The sequence below is a fragment of the Condylura cristata genome, unplaced genomic scaffold (assembly GCF_000260355.1).
Source record: "Condylura cristata isolate star-nosed mole 26May11 unplaced genomic scaffold, ConCri1.0 scaffold00036, whole genome shotgun sequence".
In the NCBI taxonomy this organism is placed as follows: Eukaryota; Metazoa; Chordata; class Mammalia; order Eulipotyphla; family Talpidae; genus Condylura; species Condylura cristata.
The window spans coordinates 3,151,909-3,175,714 of NW_004567137.1; the positions used below are offsets into that span (position 1 = coordinate 3,151,909).

The 23,806-nt window shown below is 42.8% G+C and overlaps 1 protein-coding gene across 1 annotated transcript in view; it reads left to right on the forward strand.

Moving 5' to 3' along the window:
- Positions 1 to 5,696: 5,696 nt before the first annotated feature.
- ITPR2 (inositol 1,4,5-trisphosphate receptor, type 2) overlaps positions 5,697 to 23,806 on the forward strand; it is a 450,179-nt gene continuing 432,069 nt past the window's right edge. The window contains exon 1 of the mRNA XM_004693199.2: positions 5,697 to 6,083. Within this exon, the coding sequence (XP_004693256.1) occupies positions 5,992 to 6,083 (92 nt within the window). The 5' untranslated portion in view covers positions 5,697 to 5,991. The remainder of the gene's footprint in view (positions 6,084 to 23,806) is intronic.

Sequence of the window (23,806 nt, forward strand, 5' to 3'; positions counted from 1 at the left end):
CTGCTCACAATGATTCCTTTGCCCACTTTATCTGCTGTGTAAGCATTCATGAGGCAGATTCACTATCAGTTTGGGAAGATGGATAAAGAGTTCTGGAGCTCTCAGTGGATTTCTCAGGCTGTAATGCTCTCTCAGGGAGCCAGGTACATGGGCATAGCAGCAGGGATGCGGGCATGCAAGGAGGCAGGCATGGGCTAGCAAGAGCAGGGACTGGGAGGGAGACAGACAATCAAGCCCCTCAGCACTCCACAAATCTTCACTCTTTCTCTGGACTCTCTGTGGGATTCTCCTGTAGCTTCACCTCTTCTGCAGTCACTTGTCCTCTTGTAGCCATCCTGAGTGACGCTGTCCTCATATCTCTGGCCTCCAGGTGCAGGCATGCACACTTGCAAATGTGTGTACACCCCCCAATCCAGATGTCAACTCATGTCCATTGCTACCAAGCACCTTCTACTTTAGTCAAGGCCACAGGTGATAGCCACAAGGGTTAGTGGTATAGAAAGCCTGATTACTCACTTACCCTCCAATTCTTTCCTCCCTTTCTGTTTCAACGCCTAAGGAGCTCAAGTGGGAAAATGCATGGGTAGGGTTAAAGAACAGACCATACCCTTCCTTATGGTGGCCCCCTGATCTAAGGAGATGTGGTGAGGTCAAGGCAAGGTTTTTAGGAGGCTGGACTAGAGTGTGCAAGTGTACGTTTGTGCATGTGTGTGTATACATGTATGTGTGTTCGTGTGTGCTCACACATGTGTGTGCTATATGTGCATGTGTGTGCGTGTGCATGTGTGTGTAGGTTGAATATCTGATAACTAAATCCAAGGGCTTTTGAAATATTAAGGAGCAGAGCATATAGATTTGATTATTGCAAGGGAGTGATTTAAGAACCTGTCTTTTACTTGTACCTCATGAAGCTGTTTGCTCCATAAACCAGTTACATATTAAAAATGGTATTTATTACAGGAAGGAGAAGGGGGGGGTGATTCATGAAAGATTCAGTTGATAGATAATAGACTATAAACACTTTCATTTTTGTATTGATCTGGTGATATCCACTGAGCACTAAATATAAATTACCCTGAAAACGTGTTTGATGGAAGAATTCTTTCCTGGAAACTTATTTTTACTATAGTCGATCTACTGATAGTAAACATTTCAGATATTATGCTCTGCTCTGTAGCTTATCTTCCTACAGATTTTTTTTAGAGAAGGATGACAGTTGAAGCAATTCATAGTTCCAGCACAGGAGACTTTGAGTGGGGTTTGGTGGAAATGCATTTCATGACATCTGCTGTTACAAACATCAGAAATATTAAAAAATTCTACCTAAGTTATGTATTATTTTATTTACCTTTCAAATATTATTGAAGCCTTCAAATTGTGATTTAAGAGAAAAACAACATTTGGCCATTCAGATGATCAACATCTATTTCTCATACATACTTGGTTTCCATCCATAGTTTCTGGCTCACAGCTCCAGGTGTCTCTTCTTAAGTGAATGAGGAACCAACCATGTGATTAGAGGGTTGGAACTTGCAGTCCCACCCCCTGACCTCTTGAGGTTGAATCAGTTATCAGTGAGCAAGTCAGCCAATCATGCCGATGTCAGGAAGCCTGCAGAGAAGGCCCAGAAGGATGCACTTCCATGTTGGGGAAACAGTGCTTTCAGGTGCCACTTTGCCGGTCCCCAATCTTCTTGAGGACAGAGCACCTTTGTTCAGCACCCTGTTCTGCTTCTCTTCAGCTGGCTGTTGATTCATGTCCTTTAAATAAACTGGTGATCCAGTGAGGAAACAGGTTTCCTGAGTTATGTGAGCTTGTCTAGCAAATTAATGGATGTGGGAACCTCTAATTTAGAGCTCGCTGGGCAAGAAGCACAGTGGCCACCTGGACTAGCAACAGGCATTGGGAATGGCAGAGGGTGGTCTTGGGGGAGATCGAGCCCCTACCTGTACGACCTGATACTGTCTCCGGAGAGGCAGTCGGAACTGAGCTGAAGTCTCAGACTATGACAAGTTTCCATGATTTGCTGGTTGGTATGGGGAAGCCACCACATGCACACAAGGAAACAGGGTCCAGGAACCCGATGCAGCATCTTAAAGGGGTACCGCTGGGCCCACAAGGATGAAACCTGCCACCATCTTACTCTTAGCAGCTAAGACTAAGTTCTCTGACTCAAGACTACAGAAATGGCAAGCAGGCCAGGTGGAAAGTGTGGGAAGGGACCTTGAGAGGGATGTGCCCAGCAGGTGGAAAGTGGGGCTCTCTCTCTGCACTCTGAGAGCCCCTTGAACTTGAGTACCTTGCTCAGGCCAACGGGCCATGCAGAAGCCTGAGATTCCTCCTGCTGCAAAGTGGTGGTCGGGGTATTGGAGATCCCAAAATCCCATCAAACTCTCCTTACCCATCTTCCCAAGTGTGGCCTGCCCAGCTAGTGTGTGCGGCAGCCGAAGGAATGGCATGGGATGGCTGTTGCTGGGGTAGGTGGATAAATGAACTTGGAATCATGCTGACTCTCTATTCCTCCTTTAACAATCTACAAGCTTAATGTGCCACTTTAAATATGCAGGTGTCATGAAAGCCTCTGATGACTCTAGCTGGGGACCTACTTATGTTGGTGCCGGGCGGCTTGGGGACCTGAGATGAAGTGACTTGCACCCAGTGTAGCAATGCAACACGGTTACTCTGGGGGGAAGCAGACTTCTCAGAAGCTCCGAAGACTGCACAGAGTGCTGAAGGAGGAGAGTTCTTCCTCCCTTATTCAACATACATTTATTGATTGCCTACCATGTGCCAAGAACTAGTTTATAGCCGCAGAATGAAGCAATAATGAAAACAGACAAATTGTCTGCCATTACAGAACCTCTACTTTGGTGGAAGGAGACAGGGCAAAAGCAAATAAATGTATAACATGCTCGGCTAAAAATGTAATAAGGAAAAAGCATAGAGAAGTAGGAGTGGAAAAGGAGCTGGGCATTTCTACAGGGAGTGGAGAAAAGGCTCTTCTGAGAAGGTGAGTCAGAGCAGAGGACTGAGGAGGAGGGGAATGAGCTTGCAGATGTATGTGGAAGCACACTCCAGGTGGAGGGAACAGCAGGTACACGCCTTGCTATGGAGTGGCTGTGCCCTCTGTGAGGATGTGCAAGGAGGGCAGGTGGGCACAATGGAGAAGGTCAAGGCAGAGAGCTGGGAGGTAAGGTCAGAGAAGTGGCAGTGGGGTGGGGAATGGGTGGGCACTGTCCAGCTGAGCTGCTGCTCACACTGTCTGGGGCTGCTGCACATGTGTGGACACCCGCATTAGTGATGGGAGGCCATGGCAGTCTTTGGAGCAGAGACTTACCCTAGCGGCCCTGGTCTGACTAGGGGTTGGTTTAAGGAAGTAAGAAGACCATGAGGAGACCACTCTGGGAGAGTGGCATCCGATCTAGCCCTTAGACTAAACTGGACACCACAGTGGGGTTTGAAGGACTCTATGGCATGCTTGCAAGTTGTATCTTTCTCTTCCCTTTCCCCTAGAAACACATAGCTGTCCCTCAGAGGTCACAAATGTACTTAATCACTTTGTGTATATCTTGTAATCTGCTTTTTTCTTTTCTTTTTTTAAGATTTATTTATTTGTACAGAAGTGGGGTACAAGCCAGGGATGTGGAGGGTGAGAGGATTCACCAGAGACAGAGTGGGGGTACAGAACAGGGAGATTGATGAAGTACACTGCTGAGAGGAGCAGGGGGCAGGCCAGGAGAGGTCTGCCACACCATGTGGATCTCCTCCAGGGCAGGTGGGGATCGAACTCATGTGGAAGTGGCTTAAGCTTCTTTGTGCTGTGCTTTAACCCGCTGCGCCACCAAGGAGGGCCCATAATCTGCTTTTTTCATTCAACAATATAGTGCGACCATTTCCTCATACCAGTACATATTTTACCAAATATTTTTGTCACCATCCCTTACACCCCCTTGACCCTTCCTCTTCCCCTTTCCTTCTTAACCTCAGAAGCTCCTAAGTAACTTTTTCCAAGTCAGCGGCCAGGCCAGGCATGATTAGGTCCAGTTTATCTCCACACACACAGGCTCTGTGCAGGCATTTCCTGGATTCTGCGTCTACCATGTTCATCTCAACCCTGCAACAGAATCATTTGAGTATTTCACTTATTTTTCTTTCATATTCCATTATGTGATTATTAGTCTCCACAAAGCCGTCTTTGGCTTGTAAAATGTCTGTGGAGAGCAAGTTTAAATCCAGGAGAGCTGGGCCACGTGCCAGTCCACTCTGCAAACTTTGGCTTTGTCTAGGGCAGAGAGAGGTGAAGATGAGGGGGGTGGGGCACAGATAACATGTCCTAATTCTTTGATTGGGTGGTAGCAATCATTAAACGCGAGATTTGCCTTCTGCAAATCTGTGAGAAAGGTGCGGCATAGGGCTTCTTTGGTGAATTTTTTTAAAAAAGATTTATTTATTTATGCATACAGAGCTGGGGTACAGGCCAGAGGTGCAGGGGCGGTGAGAGGATTCACCAGAGACAGAGTGAGGAGCAGAACAGGCCGACTGAGGAAGTATACTGCTGAGGGGAGCAGCGGGTGGGTCAGGAGAGGTCTGCTGTGCCACGTGGGTCACCTCGGGGCAGGTGGGGATTGAACTCATGCTGAAGTGGCTTTAGCTTCTTAGTACACTGCTTTAACTCACTGAGCCACCATAGAGGGCCTCCTTTCAGTGAATTTTTAAGACGAGGGTGACGCAAGTCAAGGAGAAGGTGTGGGCACGTGGCCCCAAGGAGCTCTAAGTGTCCACCACTTAAGAGACTTAACAGCCGGGACAGGGCACTCAGGAGCCGGGGTGGAAGGTTAAACCTCTCCAACTGCGAAGGAAGAGCGGCAGGCTGGGCCTCCAGGGTTTGGAGGTGCTTTGCTGCCCGCATTGGCTACAAAATCGCTGGCTTAGCCAAGTGACGTTTACCTCCAGGTGCCACTGGTATCCACCTGGACATCTGCTGACGAGTCAAGTTTCACTAAACCCAAGTCCTTGGGACAAAGCCCAAAGCTACACTTTCGATCCTTCCCTCCACCCCCTTCCCCCCCACCCGCCCCCGGTTTTATTTTCGTCCTTGTGTGTTTCCTTTTTTTATTTGTAGAACCCTCCCCACCCCCCACGCCCTCGCACACCTCGGCCCTTCTCCCTGGCTCGCCAAGCTGCCTACCCTCCCCAGCGGCCGCTCCTTTTCCTCTCTGGGTGTCCCGCGCTCACTCCAAGCGCCCGACCTTCGCCATCCTCATCCTCCCTGTCCCTTCAGGCGCCGAGAAAACGTTTCCGCCCCGCCGTCCTTCGCTTTGGTGGGTCGGGGCTGTAGTCCCCGGGCCCGCTCCTCCGCGGTGCCCCCACCACGCCCCCGCAGCCCCTCCAGCGCCGCCCCGCGTCCAGCCCGCAAGGCCACCTCGGCGGCTTCCCGGGTGGCCCGGCCCTCAGAGGCCCCGCCCCGGACCAGCTCCGCCCCCGGCCGCCGCTCCGTGATTGGCTCCCGCCCCTCCTCCCCGGGCTCGGTGCCGCCACGGCACCCAATGAGCATCGACACCTGGTCCAAAATTCCCCGGAGCGGACCCGGGACGCCGCAAGCGCTAGCGCCCAGCGCGCGGCGTTGACGGCTGGCGGCGCCGAGCTGGGAGGGGACACGGAGGCGGGAGAGCCGCAGGCAGGAGGAGGAGCAAAGGTGTTGGAGAGAAAAGTTCGGAAAGGAACAGGAAACCTGCCGGGGAAGCAGCGGCGGCGACTTCTCTCGGCGCCCAGGCCGCGCACTCCGCGGTGTCCACCGCTGCGGCTTCGCTCCTGGTAGGCTTCTCCGACGCGGGGCCACTCTGCGCCCCAAATCTCCGTGCCAGCGGCCGCACTCTCGCCACTGCAGCCCGGCGCTCCCCTGCGCCTCTGCGGCGGCGGCTTCCCGAAGAGAGGACCGCCGGCTGCCGCGCAGCGAAGCGGAGGGACGCCTACTTTGGAGCATGAAGCAGCATGTCTGATAAAATGTCCAGCTTCCTCTACATCGGGGACATCGTGTCCCTGTACGCAGAGGGCTCGGTCAACGGCTTCATCAGCACGCTGGGGTAAGCGGAGGCTGCGGGTGTTGGCGCTGGGTCTAGTCCGAACCCACTGCACTGGGGGGTGGGGGGGGTGGCGGGGCCGTGCGGTCAGTTCTGAGCCCTCGGACAGCGCCGTGCGCTCTGCTGGCGCTCACGGGGCAGGAAGCTGCCCGGAGAAGCAAGACCTTCTCAGCAACTTCGTAATCTCACATTCGGAGACGCATCAGAAAAGGAGGAAGTGATTCAAAGCCTGAGACAGGCCCTGCAGAGAAGTCTTCGCGGGCTTCTCCAGGAGTGGTTTTCACTAAACTGTTTGTTTTGCCTTAAAGGTAAAACAAAGCACCGTTTACCCCATCTAGCCTGTTGGGCCTTTTAGCCCCTGTCTCTCAGGGCCAGGTCTGTCAAAGCAGCCAGTAAAAGTGCCAGGACTTGTACATGAAATTCAAGCCTGGTGGTGAGCCAAAAGTGTGGCTTCGCTCTGCGGGAGCACGTCGCCGGTCTTTGCTGAAGTAATTTCCTCATGGTCTTGCCACATTGGGCCTCTACCGGCCTTTGGGGGCAGCTCAGGAACCTTGCCTTGACCCTCTATAAGATCTCTTGGCCCATCCTGGGTCCCAGCAAGCAGATCTGCCCCTTCCCTTTTCCCAACCCTTGGGAACTCTCCTGGAACTCAGCCAGGTGCGGGATTCTGGAGACTTAATTTGATTTATGAATGGGGGAAATGTGTATGCAAATACAACAGTGTATGAGATTGTTACAGATGACTTCCTTGATTACTAGCGTGTTCTCTGTCCTGGTGTTGAATGCCAGTTAGCAGTTGTAATACACAGTCACCGTATTTTGGTGCACCATGAACTTAGCAATGATACCCACTATATTTTGGTGCACCATGAACTTGTGGTCCATACACTTAGACTCCCCAGCCATGGAGATTTCAGGCTGCAGGTGCTGGTATCTTAGTGCCTAGTTGGTGGGTGTTTTCTGCTGTTAGGTGTCAGGGTGCATGACTTCACATGCAGTGTTCCTGGACTGTGACAGCCAACCATGTGATAGCGGACAGGATAGCAGGGGGTGTGGAAGTCACCAAAACTCCCCTAGAGTTTGTGATTTGTGCCTCTTCCCTAATGGATGAAAGAAGGAAGGTGACTTACTTCCTGTAAGCTCAGTGTTAACTTACCTGTGAAACTGAAGCGTGGAAGTAAAAAGCAAGCAGTTCAAGTGCTTAGGCTATTTGTGAATCAAATCATTAGTTACCCTTTGTTTTGGAGAGAAGTTACAGTAAGACTTTAGTTTTTGACTTCTACTCCCCCCCCATACCCCCAGTATTTTGCAGAGAAACTGCATTTTTTAGTTCTCTGGGTTTGTGTAACATGGTGGCTGGCCAAGAGGGGGGTCCAGTATCAGCATACTTAGGGGCAAATCCCAACTTCTTCACTTGTGAAACTTATGACCCTGGGCAAGTTACATAATCCAGCATCATCACTCCTTTGGGGACTAGGGGCAACACTTCTTGCACTTGTGGACACAAGAATCAAAACAATTAGGAACAGTGTCTAGTACCTGGACAAACAGGGGTCACAGTTCTGTAGTGCCCTTTTCTGCAAGGTAAATGTCGGGTACCTGGATATATCGGGGCTCTAGGTGGTAAGTCAGGAAATGACACTGTAGTCATGTACTCCCATCTTCCCATCTGCTCATTTTAGAGATGGAGGAACTAAGGGGAAGAGAAATAAAGCCACTTATCCAAGGACACTGACATCCAAAACTGCCTAGGACCCTCTCTCCAGACTCTTACTGGAGTGTGTTTCTCCGGTTACACATCATAATCTTTAAACTTGACCTCTAATTAGCAGAACCATTTATATAAACATATCTCATATTCAGTGTCTCCTGCAGGTGTTTTGAAAGTTGAGTTTCCTTAGAATGTGTGCAGTATTAGTTTTCTGTTGACAGACTCAGTTTTGTTGTTATTAGACTACAGGAGCTCTTCGCAGGTAGATTCTAAGGTGAGGAGGAAACTTGAGAAATGCTGGTATTGGTGGCATTTGGTGCTTTGATGGGGTATTTTATGTCTTTAATCCTTGGGCTCATATTGCCCTCAGACTTTTTAGAATTTGTTAATCTGGAAGGAGTCTATGTCGATGCCCTATGAAATGTTATAGGCAGAGTAGCACCAATGACTTAGCTTAAAATATAAATGGTGGCTATTTTATTTTGCAGCTTGGTTTCAGGATTATGAAAATTAAAGCAGCATTGTATTTATAGCTTTTCATTATATTGTTGTCAGGTAGTTATTTATCCACTTTCTGTATGAAAGACAGTGCCTACTTCTGGGTGAATGTCCTTGTTCTTCTGATAGTTGGAGGTTTGTTGTGCTGGGTCTGCTTAATACCTTGGACCTTGTTTGTGTTCTTTATTCTCTTTTGTGTCCATTTGTCTCTTGGAAAACTGAGGAGAGTTTATTCTGTGTCCATCCTCCTGGAATATTATAAGCTTAAATGAAAAAAGACAGAAATGCTTATCACTTAAATTTAAATGCTTATGACTTAACTTAAATTTCTTCAAAAGATGTGTGCATTGTTCCACTGAATCAGAGGACTGGATTGGAGATAAGGCATTATATACATATATATATATATATATATATATTTTAAAGATTTATTTATTTATTCATACAGAACTGGGGTACAGGCCAGAGATGCGGAGGGTGAGAGGATTCACCAGAGACAGAGTGGGGAGCAGAACAGGCCGATCGACGAAGTACACTGCTGAGGGGAACAGCGGGAGGGTCAGGAGAGGTCTGCCTCGCCATGCGGATCTCCTCCGGGGCAGGCGGGGATTGAACTCATGTGGAAGTGGCTTAAGCTTCTTAGTGCAGTGCTTTAACCCACTGCACCACCAGGGAGGGCCCACATATATATTTTTTAAAGATTTACTTATTTATCACACAGAACTGGGGTACAGGCCAGAGGTACAGGGATGGTGAGAGGATTCACCAGAGACAGTGGTAAGCAAAACAGGCCGACTGACAAGTACACTGCTGAGGGGAGCAGCAGGCGGGTCAGGAGAGGCCTGCTGCACCATGTGATCACCTCCTGGGCCAGGGATTGAACTTGTGCTGAAGTTTCTTAGTGCTGTGCTTTAACCCACTGCGCCACCAGAGAGGGCCAAGGCATTATATTTATATAGTCAAAATAGTTTGTTCCCCTGTAATATTAAAAACCTGGAGAGCTAAACTTCAGGCTTAATATTTCTATGTTAATTCTTTATCTTTTGACACTTGATAGCGTGATGGTTTTCCAAATTCAGTTTAGGAAAATAGTCAACATAAACTGCATTTATACAACGCTTCAAGGTAATTAATAGGTATCTATCTGCAAATGAATTTTTTCTGATTTTAATGTCCCTGTGTACATAAACTTGGGATTTTATGTATTGTTTAGTTTTTTTTTATTATTACTTAGATTGTTAGATATTATTTTTAGATTTTATTTATACTTCAAGGTCAGTGAATTTTCCAGCTGAAAAAAAAAAATCAGTTTAGTTGTTTTAGAGATCAGTAGGACCTTCTTCCTAGAAATATGGAAGATGTCCTTCCATATTTACTTCAGGCTCTGTGACCCACCTTTTTTAAAGTTGGATTTCTCAGTCTCTGACAAATGCACATTCCTATTTGCAAAGATTTGCATTCCCCCCCTTCCTTTTCTCTAGTTAACTTTTTTTTTTTAAAGATTTATTTATTTATTCATACAGAACCGGGGTACAGGCCAGAGATGCGGAGGGTGAGAGGATTCACCAGAGACAGAGTGGGGAGCAGAACAGGCAGATCTATGAAGTACACTGCTGAGGGGAGCAGCGGGCGGGTCAGGAGAGGTCTACCACGCCATGTGGATCTCCTCCGGGGCAGGCGGGGATCGAACTCATGCGGAAGTGGCTTAAGCTTCTTAGTGCTGTGCTTTAACCCACTGTGCCACCAGCGAGGGCCATTCTAGTTAACTTTTAACTAGTATTTTCCTGATGTTTCTGACTCCTCAAGTGCTAAAAACTGAGTAACAGTATTATCTCAGGTAGTTGCAAATCTGATCTGGTTTATATTTTCTAGCTTAGTTTTCCATGGGAACACTTATATTAACTTAAGAAAAACTGCTATAAATCTGATACAATGAAGATATATTTAAAATATAGTCACTGTGAATATTTTCACTGTACTTTAAAGACATTTTCTATTACTGGTACATTTTCATTGTAATTTTTTTTTTTTTAAGGGAAGGGAGGAGTTAGGGTAGGTTGAACAGTTACAAAGGGTGGTGCTTTCTTTATGCTGAGATTTATTTCCTTGGTCATCCTGTATTTATTTACCTGTTATTCCCATCTGAATCTTCGTATTTCTGGGCACATCAGTTAATCAGGTACCACAGGTGGGAGTGAACATACCATAATTCTCAGGGTAGAAATAGTCAGGATAGTGACTGGTTTGCAAATCCTTGACCACCTTCCTTCACTCCTTCCCCAGGATGGAAAGGCCAGTAGTGACAAGTGTGCTTCTGTGTACACCTATGTGTATGCATCTGTACAAGTATGAGCAAGCTGTTGCTGCTTTGGCTGGAGGTTTAGTCTCTGGAGCGTCCATGAATCAACCCCCACTAGTTGAGGTCTCAGAAAAGCACAGTGCTGTCACAGTGGTTTCCTGGTCAGACTGACAAAGGGCTGGGGCCCCCTTTTTTTACTTCCCACTTATTTTGTCCAATTCAGTGAATTTGACTCTTCCTTTTCCTGTTAATCATCCTCCTCCCCGACTGTGAGGGAGGATGAAGATGATTACAGAGTGGTTGATTCTGACTTGACCTTAGATGAACACACCTATGTAAATGCTCATGTTCTCTTGTCCCCAGTTATGCCTTAAATCTCTCTTTCTGATCAACGCGACCTTTTTGATATTTAAATGCATGATGTATTGATATTGTTTCTTGTTTACCTACTATGATGTTTTTATAGTTTAAAATGTTTTTCCCTTACTAGGACTGTTTCATCAATGGAGGGGCATAGGAGAAGTTAGGGATTTTATAGTCAACTTTTATTTTATATGTGACTTACATTTAGTAGCTTGCAAATAGAACCCTTCCAAGAAACAACCATTATTTCCTGCTTTATCTAGCTTTATTTTGGCTAAACTACATACTAATGTGATTAAATTATCTAAAAATCACTTAGATATTTGTGTATGTATTTAGCGGGGAGGAAAAAGGCAGTATAATCCTGCATATTTAATTTCTTTGAAAGCCTGAGAGTTAGTAGTATTCTCTTGTGCAACTTGTGATCCACTCCAGTGCAAAGTTTCTAAAGTGCTGAACAGAAAGTCTGGTTTATGCTGAAAAGTCACCTGTCATGCAGTTCAGACCACTCTTGCAGAGAGCTCAGTCAGGTAAAGAGCATCCTTGATGCCTGCCTTTAATGGAACAGGATTCAGTGGCAACTGCCTGGCCTCAAGTCAAGGTTTCACAGAAGTTCTGGAGTGGTCCTGGTATGGATGATGTTAGTTGATTCACAGAACAAAGACAGAGCGCTATAGATTCTCCCTAACACTTGAGTTCCACACATAGGATGTGTCTTCATATATAAATGTGAAAGAAGTACCAGTGGACTTTTTTTTTTTTTAAAAGATTTTATTTACTTATACATACAGAACTGGGATACAGGCCGGAGGTGCAGGGTGGTGAGAGGATTCACCAGAGACAGAGTGGGGAGCAGAACAGGCAGATTGACGAAGTACACTGCTGAGGGGAGCAGCGGGCAGGTCAGGAGAGGTCTGCCACGTCATGTGGTCACCTCTGGGGCAGGCGGGGATCGAACTCATGCTTCAGTGGCTTCAGCTTCTTAGTGCTGTGCTTTAACCCGCTGCACCACCAGGGAGGGCCCAGCCAGTGGACTTTTATGACAAGTTTATAGCATGATAGTAGAATGAATTTTGCTCCTTTTATTTTTCCCATCAGAACTTGGGAAGAGGTCAGCAGGCTATAATCCAGACAAGTGAAACTTAAATGATTATCCATTCTTGTGTTTTTTTTATGGGTAAAGCTGCTCTTTTAAAACATGTTGATGTCTCTTTTTGGCTCTCTTTACACTCTCTTGCAGATTTAGATGGGCAAGTTTTTGCCTTCAGAAAGTCATAATTCTAATTACAAATATATTTAATTATGCATGGGAAATACTGAAAGAAAATAGAACATATTAAACAGTGGTGACATGCATGGTGAATAGGTGGGTGATTTTCATTTTCATTTTTGTATCTCCTCTAGTTCCCCAAATTCTCTATATATTTCTTTAATTAAAACATTGGCTACTTTTATAGTTAGGAAAGTTAACATGAAAATAATGCTTTGTGAGTCTTCAGTGTCTCTTAACTGTTCATAAGCAGTATTTCTTAAAAAAAAAAACCAAAAAAAAAAAAAAAACAAAACAAAACAGGCCCTCCCTGGTGGCGCAGCGGGTTAAAGCCAGCACTGAGAAGCTAAAGCTACTTCGCATGAGTTCGATTCCCGCCTGCCCCGGAGGTGACCACATGGCGTGGCAGACCTCTCCTGACGCCCGCTGCTCCCCTCAGCAGTGTACTTCGTCGATCTGCCTGTGCTGCTCCCCACTCTGTCTCTGGTGAAGCCTCTCGTCGCCCCTGAGCCTCTGGCCTGTACCCCAGTTCTGTATGCACAAATTAATAAATCTTAAAAAAAAAAATCAATGAAATGTTTTCCTGGTAATGGACAGTGGAGGAAAACCACAAACTAGGAAAGTGCTACTTGTAGAACTAGCTGGTCATGTTTTCACCATAAAAATTCTTGTTCCTGGCTATTATTGTTACCTTAAAATACATTGTAGAAAAGCATTTGGCCAGTAGCACTAAGCAATTATCATTGATCAGTTTGGTCGATGGTAAATATGTAGTCTGCTTTATGTTTTTTTTTTACTTAACCTGTTTATACATGTAAAGAGTGTGTTCTGAAACTCTTATTGCCTGGGTCATGATTTGCAGGGGATTGGTGTATATGTGTGATTGAAATTGATCAGTTAAGTATTTCTACTGACTATTTTTGAAATGGATGTTTGATTTCAACTTTCAATATTTGGTTAACAGTAGTTATTTTATAATTTATATCAAATTGTATACATAGTTTAAGCCAAATTTTATAGTTTATACCAAAACAGACCCATAAATCTCTTACCCTGAATTAAGAATAGGTTAAATTATCAGATTAAGGAAAAGCTTTCCAAAATTAGCACTGTATCCAATCATAGGTCATGTTCATTTCTCTGGTGGTGCAGTTTAGGCCAGAATTTGTGCTAGAACCTTGAATTTTTATCCAGCAAGAGCCCCGACTATGTGTGGTGATACAGTGTGAAGAGACACCAGGTATTAAACTGTTTTTAATTATTATCTCAAAACCCCTGTCTTCCTTGGAGGATTTGAAGTGTGACCTGTGGTTCAGACCTGTGGGAGACAGAGGCTTCCTGCACCTTTTTTGCTTAGTGTTATCAATACCACAAGATCAGGAACTGACACTTTTTTTTTCAATCCTTGTATGCTGGCACCTTACACAATTCTTGGTATACAGCTAATTAGTAAATACTTGTGCAATTCATATAGTTATTATTAAGCCATGGAAATCAAACTGGTATTAAGTAACTGCAAAATAAAGCAATTCTTTTCAAATGTTGTCTGTGATATGAAATGATGTCATAGGGAGTTAGAATTCTTTTGTTCCTGGCTGGTGTGACCTGGGCTGGTCATTGTGTATGGCAGTTCAACACAAACATGTTCACATTTGATACAGATACATTGCTGGGATGTACAGCTTCTACCTTTAAGCTAAGCCATGAAGGATCATTAGGCTGAATATTGATCTCAAGTCTACCCTATGATTTGATTATGCATTCTTGGTTCATTTTTTTGTTGCCAAAAAATCTGTTACTATATTACTGTCCATTTCAATAGGACACATAAAGGAAATAATTTGATAGTAAGATATGCAGAGATAGAATAATGTAAGAATGTATTTTATGCCTGTTTGCCCAATGTGAGAGCTTTATGTTTAATACAGTCCTGAGTTTATTTAGACAGCCTTCTAACCTTATCATACAGCTGAGTTTATTGAGACCTGAGATAATGTGAAGCCCAAGAAGAAGAAAGTTGGCAGTTATTTGGGGGAAATTTATACAGTGTGGCAAGATGTCTTGGATATTCTATTTTTACCTTTTTCCATCTTATATTTCCCATCTGAAGTATTTCATAGATTCCCTATGAATCATAAATGTAGAATTTTGGAGATCTTTGGCTTTTTTATTTAAAATAGTCCCAATTTTTATCTTTTGCTTGCCTATGGCAGTTGAACATGCACATGCTCACACTTGATACAGATATTTTTCTGGTATGTATAGCATCTATCAGGCCCTATTGTCCTTTTGTTGTTTTAGCAAGTCACAGAGGCATAGATTCCCATAAATACAGAAAAAGACTTGCAATTCAAATATGTGTTGTCGAAATTTTATTTCCAGGGTATGAGAATCACCATTAGAATCTTCTTATAATAGCCTAATATTTATGAAACAATCCTAAGAATAGACCCCACTAGCTCTATGTATTATCTTTCATTGAGAAGAGGATTATTCAAATTATGTGTAGACTTTATTGATCACCAGAAGTAAATATAAGAGCCTAAACTAGCCAATCACCTAGCCATGCAACCAACTACTCACAACCCAATAAAAATTAAAATTGGACTATAGAGTTGTTAATCCATTCTCCTATGGCAGGTCAAAGTTTGTTTTTAAACCTTTCAGAGAATTAAGTGTTTTACAACTCATCTTCCAACTCTTATTTAGTTATATTCTTTGAAAGCCTTATATTGGATTTTTGGAAGAATCTTGAAAAAAAAGAAAAACAAAAAACAAAAATGGTTTCCCTTGCTATTCTAATTTTTAATCTGATCTCAGAAGCCCCAGAAACTTAGAAAACTGAGGGTACTGGTATATCACTGCATATATGGAGAAGGCTTCAGAATTGGAACATATATAATATTAGAAGGAAGATTTTTTTGTTTGTAAGGAACTGAAACCATCTTTCACCAGCTTATGTAAAACTAGAAATTTATTACAAGGATACTGGAGAAGGGGAGGTTCACAACAATAAATGATGAGCTCAGTAACTGGGCATTAAGAAAGGCAGAAACTCAAGGCTCTTATGGGAATTTCAGTAGCAGAACCTTCTCTGTGGGTCTTGCCATTTTTTGTGACCTGGATACAACAATGCTTACATTCAGTATCTCCATGGAGTGATAGGGCTTAGTCCAACTTGGATTATTCACTTATGTTTGTCATTGGCAAATCTGGTTATGGGGTGTTGTTAGAGGGGCTCCCCCCAACTTTGCCACTTTCTGGGGCAGTATGATATGGGGAAAAGAGAACAAAGAGCACTTGGTTTGACTTACCAAGGGAGAAAATACATGAAGCACAAAATTTGCCATCTTAACTATTTTGTAGAGTAAAATTCACTGGGACTATGCAGTTTCTCAATTTTGGGCAACCATCATCACTATTTATTTCTAGAATTATCTCATCATCCCAGGGAAAAATTGTACCCTGTAGACAGCTAACTCCCCATTTTCTCCACCTCCACACTCCTGTCTTCTCTACAGTTTTACCTGTTCTAGATGCCTCATCTAAATAGAATCATACAATGTTTGTCCTTTTGTGCCTGACTTATTTCCAGCTGAATGTTTTCAAAGGTCACCCATAGTATAGCAAGTATAAGTACCCCTTTTTTAATTGCTGAGTAATATTCCATAGCGAGAATATAGTACATTTATCCATTTCCCCAGCTGATGGATTTTTTTTTTGTGGCTACTCTACTGAATGCAGATAGTACTGCTATGAATATTTGTTACCAGTTTTTATATGGATATGTATTTTAGTTCTTTTGAGCATATTATTAGTAGTAGAATTGCTAAGTCATATGGTAATTAAATGTTTGACCTTTGATTTAGTTTGTACCATTCTCCATACTCTGCTTTACCTTTTTTGGTATGTTATATTATTTTGCTACATACAATATAATATACTTTTTATTGTATACATTGTTTATCATCTGGCTAGCTCTGCTAGAAGTTCTTTGAAGGCAGGGGTTCTTTTTATTTTGTCAGTGAGTATTCCAAGTGCTTGGCTTCATAAATATTTAATATTTGTTGAATTAGAATATGCATATTCTCAAATCTCTAGGTTTTTATCAGGTCGTATGTGGAAAAAATTAGTTGATTTTACTTGTTATGTTTTGAGATCTATTTAAGCAATTCCCTTAAAATGTATGGAAATTGTAATTGGATTTATGGTGCCATTTAGTTTTACTATAATAGGCACCTTAATTATCTCTGGGGTCATAGTTTTGTGCACACCCAGGTCAATATGCAATGAAACTCCATTGCACTGCATCAAAGTAATGTACACAGCCTTAGTTAAGGGTTGGTATGAAGTGGTCATTTAAAGAAGAGTCGATATTTCTGAAAGTTCAGTTTTGTTTTTATATGTGCAGAGTGAATTTGTAAACAGTTTGTGAGACAGATTCTTAATTTAGATGAGCTCTTTCTCTTAGTGAATAATATAACCAAAGAGACATTTTTTACTTCTACTCCTAATTGTCCAAAAGTTTAACTGGAAGTAATTTGTTGATATGAAACCAAAGAGTAGTGAATTGCTGGTTCTGTAAAGTGGTATAAAAAATTAGGAAAACAAACAAGGACATATGATGAGTTGTAGCTTTTATTTTTAAAATTCAGAAGTAGGTGTCTGGAAAAGCGTGAACATCTAAATAGAGATTGAAGAGAACAATTAGCCAGCTTTTCATTTTTCATTGATTTATACTATGTGTGGAACAAGCTTATACTTTGTCTCATGTTTATTCCAAAAGGTACATGTGAAATTCTCCACTGTTAGCTCTTGTCTATCTAGTAGTCATCTTCATTGCTAGAAATACACAAAGGAGAACTTCTTTGCATATATTTGTGTATAGGATGGGAAAATAAAGTGCAAAATAAATATTTGAGCCACTTACAAAGTCATTAAAAAAGAGTAAAAGTCATTGTATTCTTTCTAGTTCTAATATGCAGTGATCCACTATGATAGATAATTAAAATGTCGTTTGTTTAGAAAAAATTGGAGATAAGAGATACAAAGTATTATCTAAGGTTTGCTTCATTTTTGTATGGCTTACCAGGTGAAGACAGTGACTTCAAAAATCTCTTACCCAAATCACCAGACATGGTAGATTAGGAATCCAAAGTAAGTTAATGATTTAAGGACTAGGTGCTTGTGTTTGACTGAAGTATTCAAGGTCGTTGCTAATATCAGGGACATAACTACTTAAACATTTGCATTTCGAGTAGATTTTTGGCTTCAACCATGTTTTCAAAGCCAGCAGTTTCATTCCTGGGTTGTCAAAATAGGAAGAGAAGGGAAAGAAAGGGAATATTGTTACAATGAAGGTTCCTTGCTTGTGGCCAGGAATGGTGAATACTGTGACATTTTAAGTTGAATTGTGACTCACTATCAATGAAAGAGTTAGTTCTTTAGTAGGGTCCTAAATTAGTTCATCTGTGATTAATAACAGATGAGAAGAGGGCCTTTATTTGCCTTTCTTCTTTATTTACCTGGCAGGACTTGTTTTAATAGTTGAGTTCAAACTCTAAACCAATGTGAGAATGAACCTCCCTTTCTGACCCTACAAATGAAGCCATTGTTATGTGTTACCTGATTCTAAACTCTTAGCTTCTAAAGCATCTCTCTGTCTTGTAAAATACCAGTTTGCAAGTACAAAAACACTTTGTAAATTATTGGAGAATCTAAATAAAGAGTTATTTAGATTAATTGTCCTGTAGGTGTCTTGAGAGGCAGCAATTTCTTGGGCAATAGATATTCATAATGTTCTACTGTAAACACTTCAAAAGAGTAAATCAGCATTCAAATTTTGCTTGTTTTTCTCATAAAATGGAAGTTATAGGTAGTACTGAGTTCATTAGGATTGAACTCTGTTCAATTTTGCAATGAAGAATATTCATTTCAGTTTTTATATCAAAGACTACTAGTTATTTCCCCTGTTCATTCCCCTTTTTCCATACTAACAGAAGTACTGGGAGTTGTGGGGACCCACGATAAAATATCACATTTCCTAGCCTTGCTGTGGCCAGGTCTGGCTGTAGACTATTCTTTGTTGTTAAGCCTTTATTCCCTTTTTGTCCCCCTACCTTGCCCTGTGCAGCTGTTTGCAATGTGGGCAGGGAAGAAGCCATGTGGAACCACGGGGAAGAAGCCAGTGCATTAGGAATGATAGAGCATCAAGAAATTGACTTGTTCTCTGGGCACCCTCAAATTCTGGCTCTGAAAGTACCTGGCAGGTCATGTGCTCCCTACGGGGGAAGGTGAAGGATTTTTAAGCAGTAGAATAAACAATCAGATTTTGCTCCGGGAAGATCAGACAGTGGTAGAGAAAGAATTAGAGAAGGCTGCATGTGGTCAGCATGGGGATAGCAGAGTGACCTGTGAAGGTGGCTGTCATGGGCTAAAAAAAATCTCACTTGTGGGCCCTCCCTGGTGGCGCAGCGGGTTAAAGCACAGCACTAAGAAGCTAAAAGCCACTTTTGCATGAGTTCGATTCCTGCCTGCCCCGGAGGTGACCACATGGCGTGGCAGACCTCTCCTGACCCACCTGCTGCTCCCCTCAGCAGCCCACTGCTCCCCTCAGCAGTGTACTTCGTTGATCTGCCTGTTCTGCTCCCCAGTCTGTCTCTGGTGAATCCTCTCACCATCCACATCTCTGGCCTATACCCCAGTTCCATATGAATAAATCAATCAATCAATCTTTTTTTTTTTAAATAAAGAAAAATCTCACTTGTCATGAGGATCCTGGAAGGGACAAGGGCTTTCTTTAGTGTTTCACTTCAGACTCCTTAAGATTTATGAATGAAAATACTTACTGCAGTTTTGAAGTTTTATTGCTTTGGAAAATGGAACACACAGACCTGAAAGAAGTTCCTCTTCAATTGCTTAGATTTGGGTAACACGGCAGGAAGCCCAGCATGGCTGCAGGCTGAGGGGGCCAAGATACCAGCCTCACCCCTTAGCCTGCCTGCTGCCTGCTATCTGGCCCAGGCCTCCCCTGCCCTGTTGTCTTTTCTTTGTCTTTGTAAACTTGAGCTCCCTCTCACAACAGGGGCTTTTCACATGTTTGTCAGAATGTCTGGTTGGTTTCCCCACTTAACTCCTGCTTTTCACCGAATTGTTACAGTATCTCTGTAACATTGACTCCTCTGAAGTCAATGTTGCTAATGGTGTGAGCTCCCTTTGCTGTGGATGACACACAGCACCATTTCTTTTCCTTCATAAAATTGGTCCCAGTTGCTGTTTTCATTCTTCTTCTCTAGTTTAGTTTTCATTTGCTTCTCCCAAATTCTGGAGGGCAGAGACTGTGTTCTTAACGTTCTGTCCCAAAAGCCTCACTGCTGTGTCAAGAAATATGTTGAAAGACTAAGGAACATTGAAGCATAATGATTGAGCATGGGTATTTTTTTTTTAACAATTTATTTATTTATGCATACAGAACTGAGGTACAGACTATAGGTGCAGGAGCAGTGAGAGAATTCACCAGAGACAAAGTGGGGAGCAGAACAGGCAGACTGACAAAGTACACTGCTGAGGGGAGCAGCGGGCGGGTCAGGAGAGGTCTGCTGCGCCATGTTGATCACCTCTGGGGCAGGCGGGGATCGAACTCAGGCTGTAGTGGCTTTAGCTTCTTAGTGCTGTGCTTTCACCCTCTGTGCCACCAGGGAGGGCCTGAGTATGGGTGTTTCATTTGACCACACATGATTTCAAATTAAGACTCCATTTTTTTCATGGTGTGATCTTCAGATGTTACTTAGTATTGAGAAACTTGATTTACTTATCTGCTGAGTGGATTTGTTGCCTTGTTAATAGTATTGCCATGAAGATGAATGACAATTAGCGCATGTCAGATTCCATGTAAGCATCAGGTTCTCCATATCTTGTACCTTGGTCTTAATAGGCAGAAGCTGTTATTGTTACTATTTTTCCTTACTGTTACCAGTCTGAAAGTCAACCTGGTTTTTGTTTTGGAATTTTGACTGAATTTATACTACATTAATGCTAAATGTTTTTGCTTTATTATATTTCTAAAATATTTCAGTGAACCTATTTTTTCATCTTAATTTGTTTAGGAGATTGTTCAAAGGCCTAATCTATTATTTATTTTGGTTTTGGCCTTTTTATTTTCTTCCTTTGATAATGCATGTCACTAAATTGCAGGCATTTTTCTTTTATAGACGGTTTGATGCCTGCTATCCTTTCGATGTAATGCAAGCATGTGAATGAAGTCAGCATTAGAAATATCATTAAAATTGCTTGGTGTGTCTTACATATATATATATATATATTATATACTGGTGTATATATATAAATTTATAGGCATATTTTATGCATATTATAGAAATAAGCTTATATATTCCTGGACTATAATTGTGAAGTCCTGTTACATTTAAAGCTAATACACTATTTTAGTTGTTAATGTTGCTTCCTTGCTAGAACATAGTGGTAAAAGGAATCAGTTTTGTGTTGTTCATTGAAGCCAGTGTTTGCTTTGGAGCCATTAGAATAACAGCTTTGCCCAGGTTTCCACTGGACAGATGATGCTACTGTCCCATCTCTGAAAGTTCCTGTTGACCAAGAATTCCTATTGAACTTTGTGGCTGCTTGAGAGATTAACAAAAAGGTTTACTAATTTGGATAATTAATTCATTTACAAATAAACCAATTTGTCTGAGAAAAACTTGTCAGATTTTAAATAGTGGCTAATCAAAATATGATAGTGACTCCTTTTGGAAATACAAATGATTATTTTTAAAGATTTATCTATTTATGCATATAGAACTGGGGTACAGGCCAGAGGTGCCCTGGGGGGAGGGGGTGAGAGGATTCACTAGAGACAGAGTGGGGAGCAGAACAGGCAGATGCACTGAAATGCACTGCTGAGGGGAACAGTGGGCAGGTCAGGAGAGGTCTGCCACACCATGTGGGTCACCTCCCTGGCTGGGGATCAAATTGGTGCTGCAGTGGCTGTGATAGCTTCATAGTGCTGTCTTTTAACATGTTGAGGTACCAGGGAGGGCCCACAAATGATTTTATGCAAAATCATTGGGACCAGAAAGATAATGTATGTATATTCTGCCTCTTTAGATATTTACTGAGGAAAAATAATCTGTTTTTACCATAGAAATAAGTTTTATGATGTACAGGAATCTTACTACATATGTGCAAACTGTTAATGAACTGTCATAAAAATTAAAAACATTTAAAGTCCATTTTAAAAACACCTTTGAAAATTTGTCGATGAGAAGATACTTGTTTTTGGCTAACAAATGCCCAATCATCTTACTATCTATTCTACTAATAAGTGGATCATTTTCACTAGCAAATTTAATTATCACACAGGATTTGCTATTTTTCATCTTTACAGAGTATCTGGCAGTGGATAAGAGCTTGAAAAGTATTACCTTCCTTGCTACCAGAGAGAACTAGTGAATCTGAAGACTGTTTTTAGCAGTGACCTTGTGACCTTAATGTGAAAAAAAAAAAAAAGTCCTGATCGACTTTGAAGGCACCAATACTCTTTGATAACCTTTCATTCATTGAAGTTTTGCCTAAAATTGTCGTTTCTAAGAATATGTGATGGTGTTAAATGCGGACTGTCTCTTCATCAGGGCATTTTTCGCTTGCAAGAAACAGAAAATGCAATAGAAACAGTTGTCATTTGGAAGAGAACTTGGTGTTCAAGATAATTGAAAATCCCAGGTATGACATGGTCACACTCTCTGGGTCCTGTGTTTTCAGCCCCATGTTAGTCCCAAGTTGGGCACACCTTCTGCTTTCAGTGGGGTCTGGCTGTTTCTAACTTCAGGCTGAAGGACACCATCCTCTGACACCCAGAGTGGAAGTGGGGGGGCATTTCTTAACTGCAGAAGTATACTGCAGTGATCACACTGCAGTGACCAGGACTACGTGCTGGCAATGCGAAGCTCTGATGACAGAGGAGCCACCAGTGTGCCTGGGGATGGAGAGGGCACACCTCGCACTTCCTAGTGGGGCTCTGTTGTCACAAGGAAAGTGAAGAGAACAGGTGTCCACTGCCTGCCAGTCTCCACATTTCCCGTGTGCTTAGAGTCAGGTTTGCAAATGGGGGGGGGGGGACAGCTGGGGAGGGAGCACAGTGGACTAGTGGAGGTTAACTGTGGGTGCTGGGCCAGTGAGTGCTATGTGGTGACAGTTTCTGAAGGGGGAGATCTTCACATCTAAGACACAGACAACATTGTAAACCTGTATTATGGCATGTTAAAAAAAACAAACACGACACATGTGAAGCCCTTACATATTTGTGGTCCTTGTATGGATTTGGATGCTCAGTGGTGAACTCAGTGTAGTAACACAGGATTTACCCACTTGGAGTTGCAGTGATGCTCATCTGAAATGTGTTTATGGGATAATGCAATGTTCAATTAAAAAAAGAAAAAGGACCCTCCTGGTGGCGCTGCGGATTAAAGCATAGCACTGAGCAGCTGAAGCCACTTTAGCATGAGTTCAATCCCTGCCCTGGAGGTGACCCACAAGCGCAGCAGACCTCTCCTGACTCACCCACTGCACCCCTCAGCAGTGTACTTCAGTGTATCTGCCTGTTCTGGTCCCCACTCTGTCTCTGGTGAATCCTGTCACCTACCACACCTCTGGCCTGTACCCCAGTTCTGGGTATATAAATAAATAAATCTTTAAAAAAAAGAAAAAAGGTGGGCCGCCATGGTGGCACGGGGTTAAAGTCTCAGTGCTGTCAAGCTATCACCAGCCACTGTGGCCTGAGTTCGATCCCAGGCCAGGAAGGTGACCCACATGACACAGCAGAACTTTCCTGTCTCGCCAGCTGCTCCCCTCAGCAGTGTACTTTTTCAGTCTGCCTGTTCTGCTCCCCACTCTGTGTCTGAATCCCCTCATCCTCTCACCACTACCCTTGCCCCATCACCCACCTGTGGCCAGTTCTTGTATGTATAAAGAAATAAAAATTTTCATTAAAAAAAGAAAGGACTCTTCTCTTTCCAGTTTGCTACTGTGGGCTTCACGCTGGTTCTGTTTCTTGGGCATGGACTGCTCATGTCGGAAAGGGCTGTGAGGAAATCAAGGGTGGAGGTCAGAGTGAAAAGTCAGAGAGGGTAGAGAGTGTTTTATTGTTCTGAAATGATCCCTTAGTAATGCTGACACAATAAGAAAAGGTCAGAATTCATGAAACTCACTTATGAAAGTGAGTACTATTTCCATAGACAGAGGAATCATAAATCTGCTTTGACAGATGAGTCTCATCGATGAAATCTCTGATTTCTTGGCTTCTCGTGCTAAATATGGTTGTGTTTGTAATTTAAGTAGTTTTGGTGTGGACACAAGTAGCTTGTCTACTCTGTGGAATGGTCATGGTGCGTATAATGTGAATTATTATGCAAATATATGCAAAGCAGGGCTTACTATATGATTTTCAAAATTTAAAAAGTCAGAAAATTTTGTTGCTAAAATGCTTTTAATTACTACCCTCCCCAGTAAAACAAATACATTTTGTGTCTGAGCTAGATATGAATCTTAATTCCTAATTTTAAAATATTTGAAAT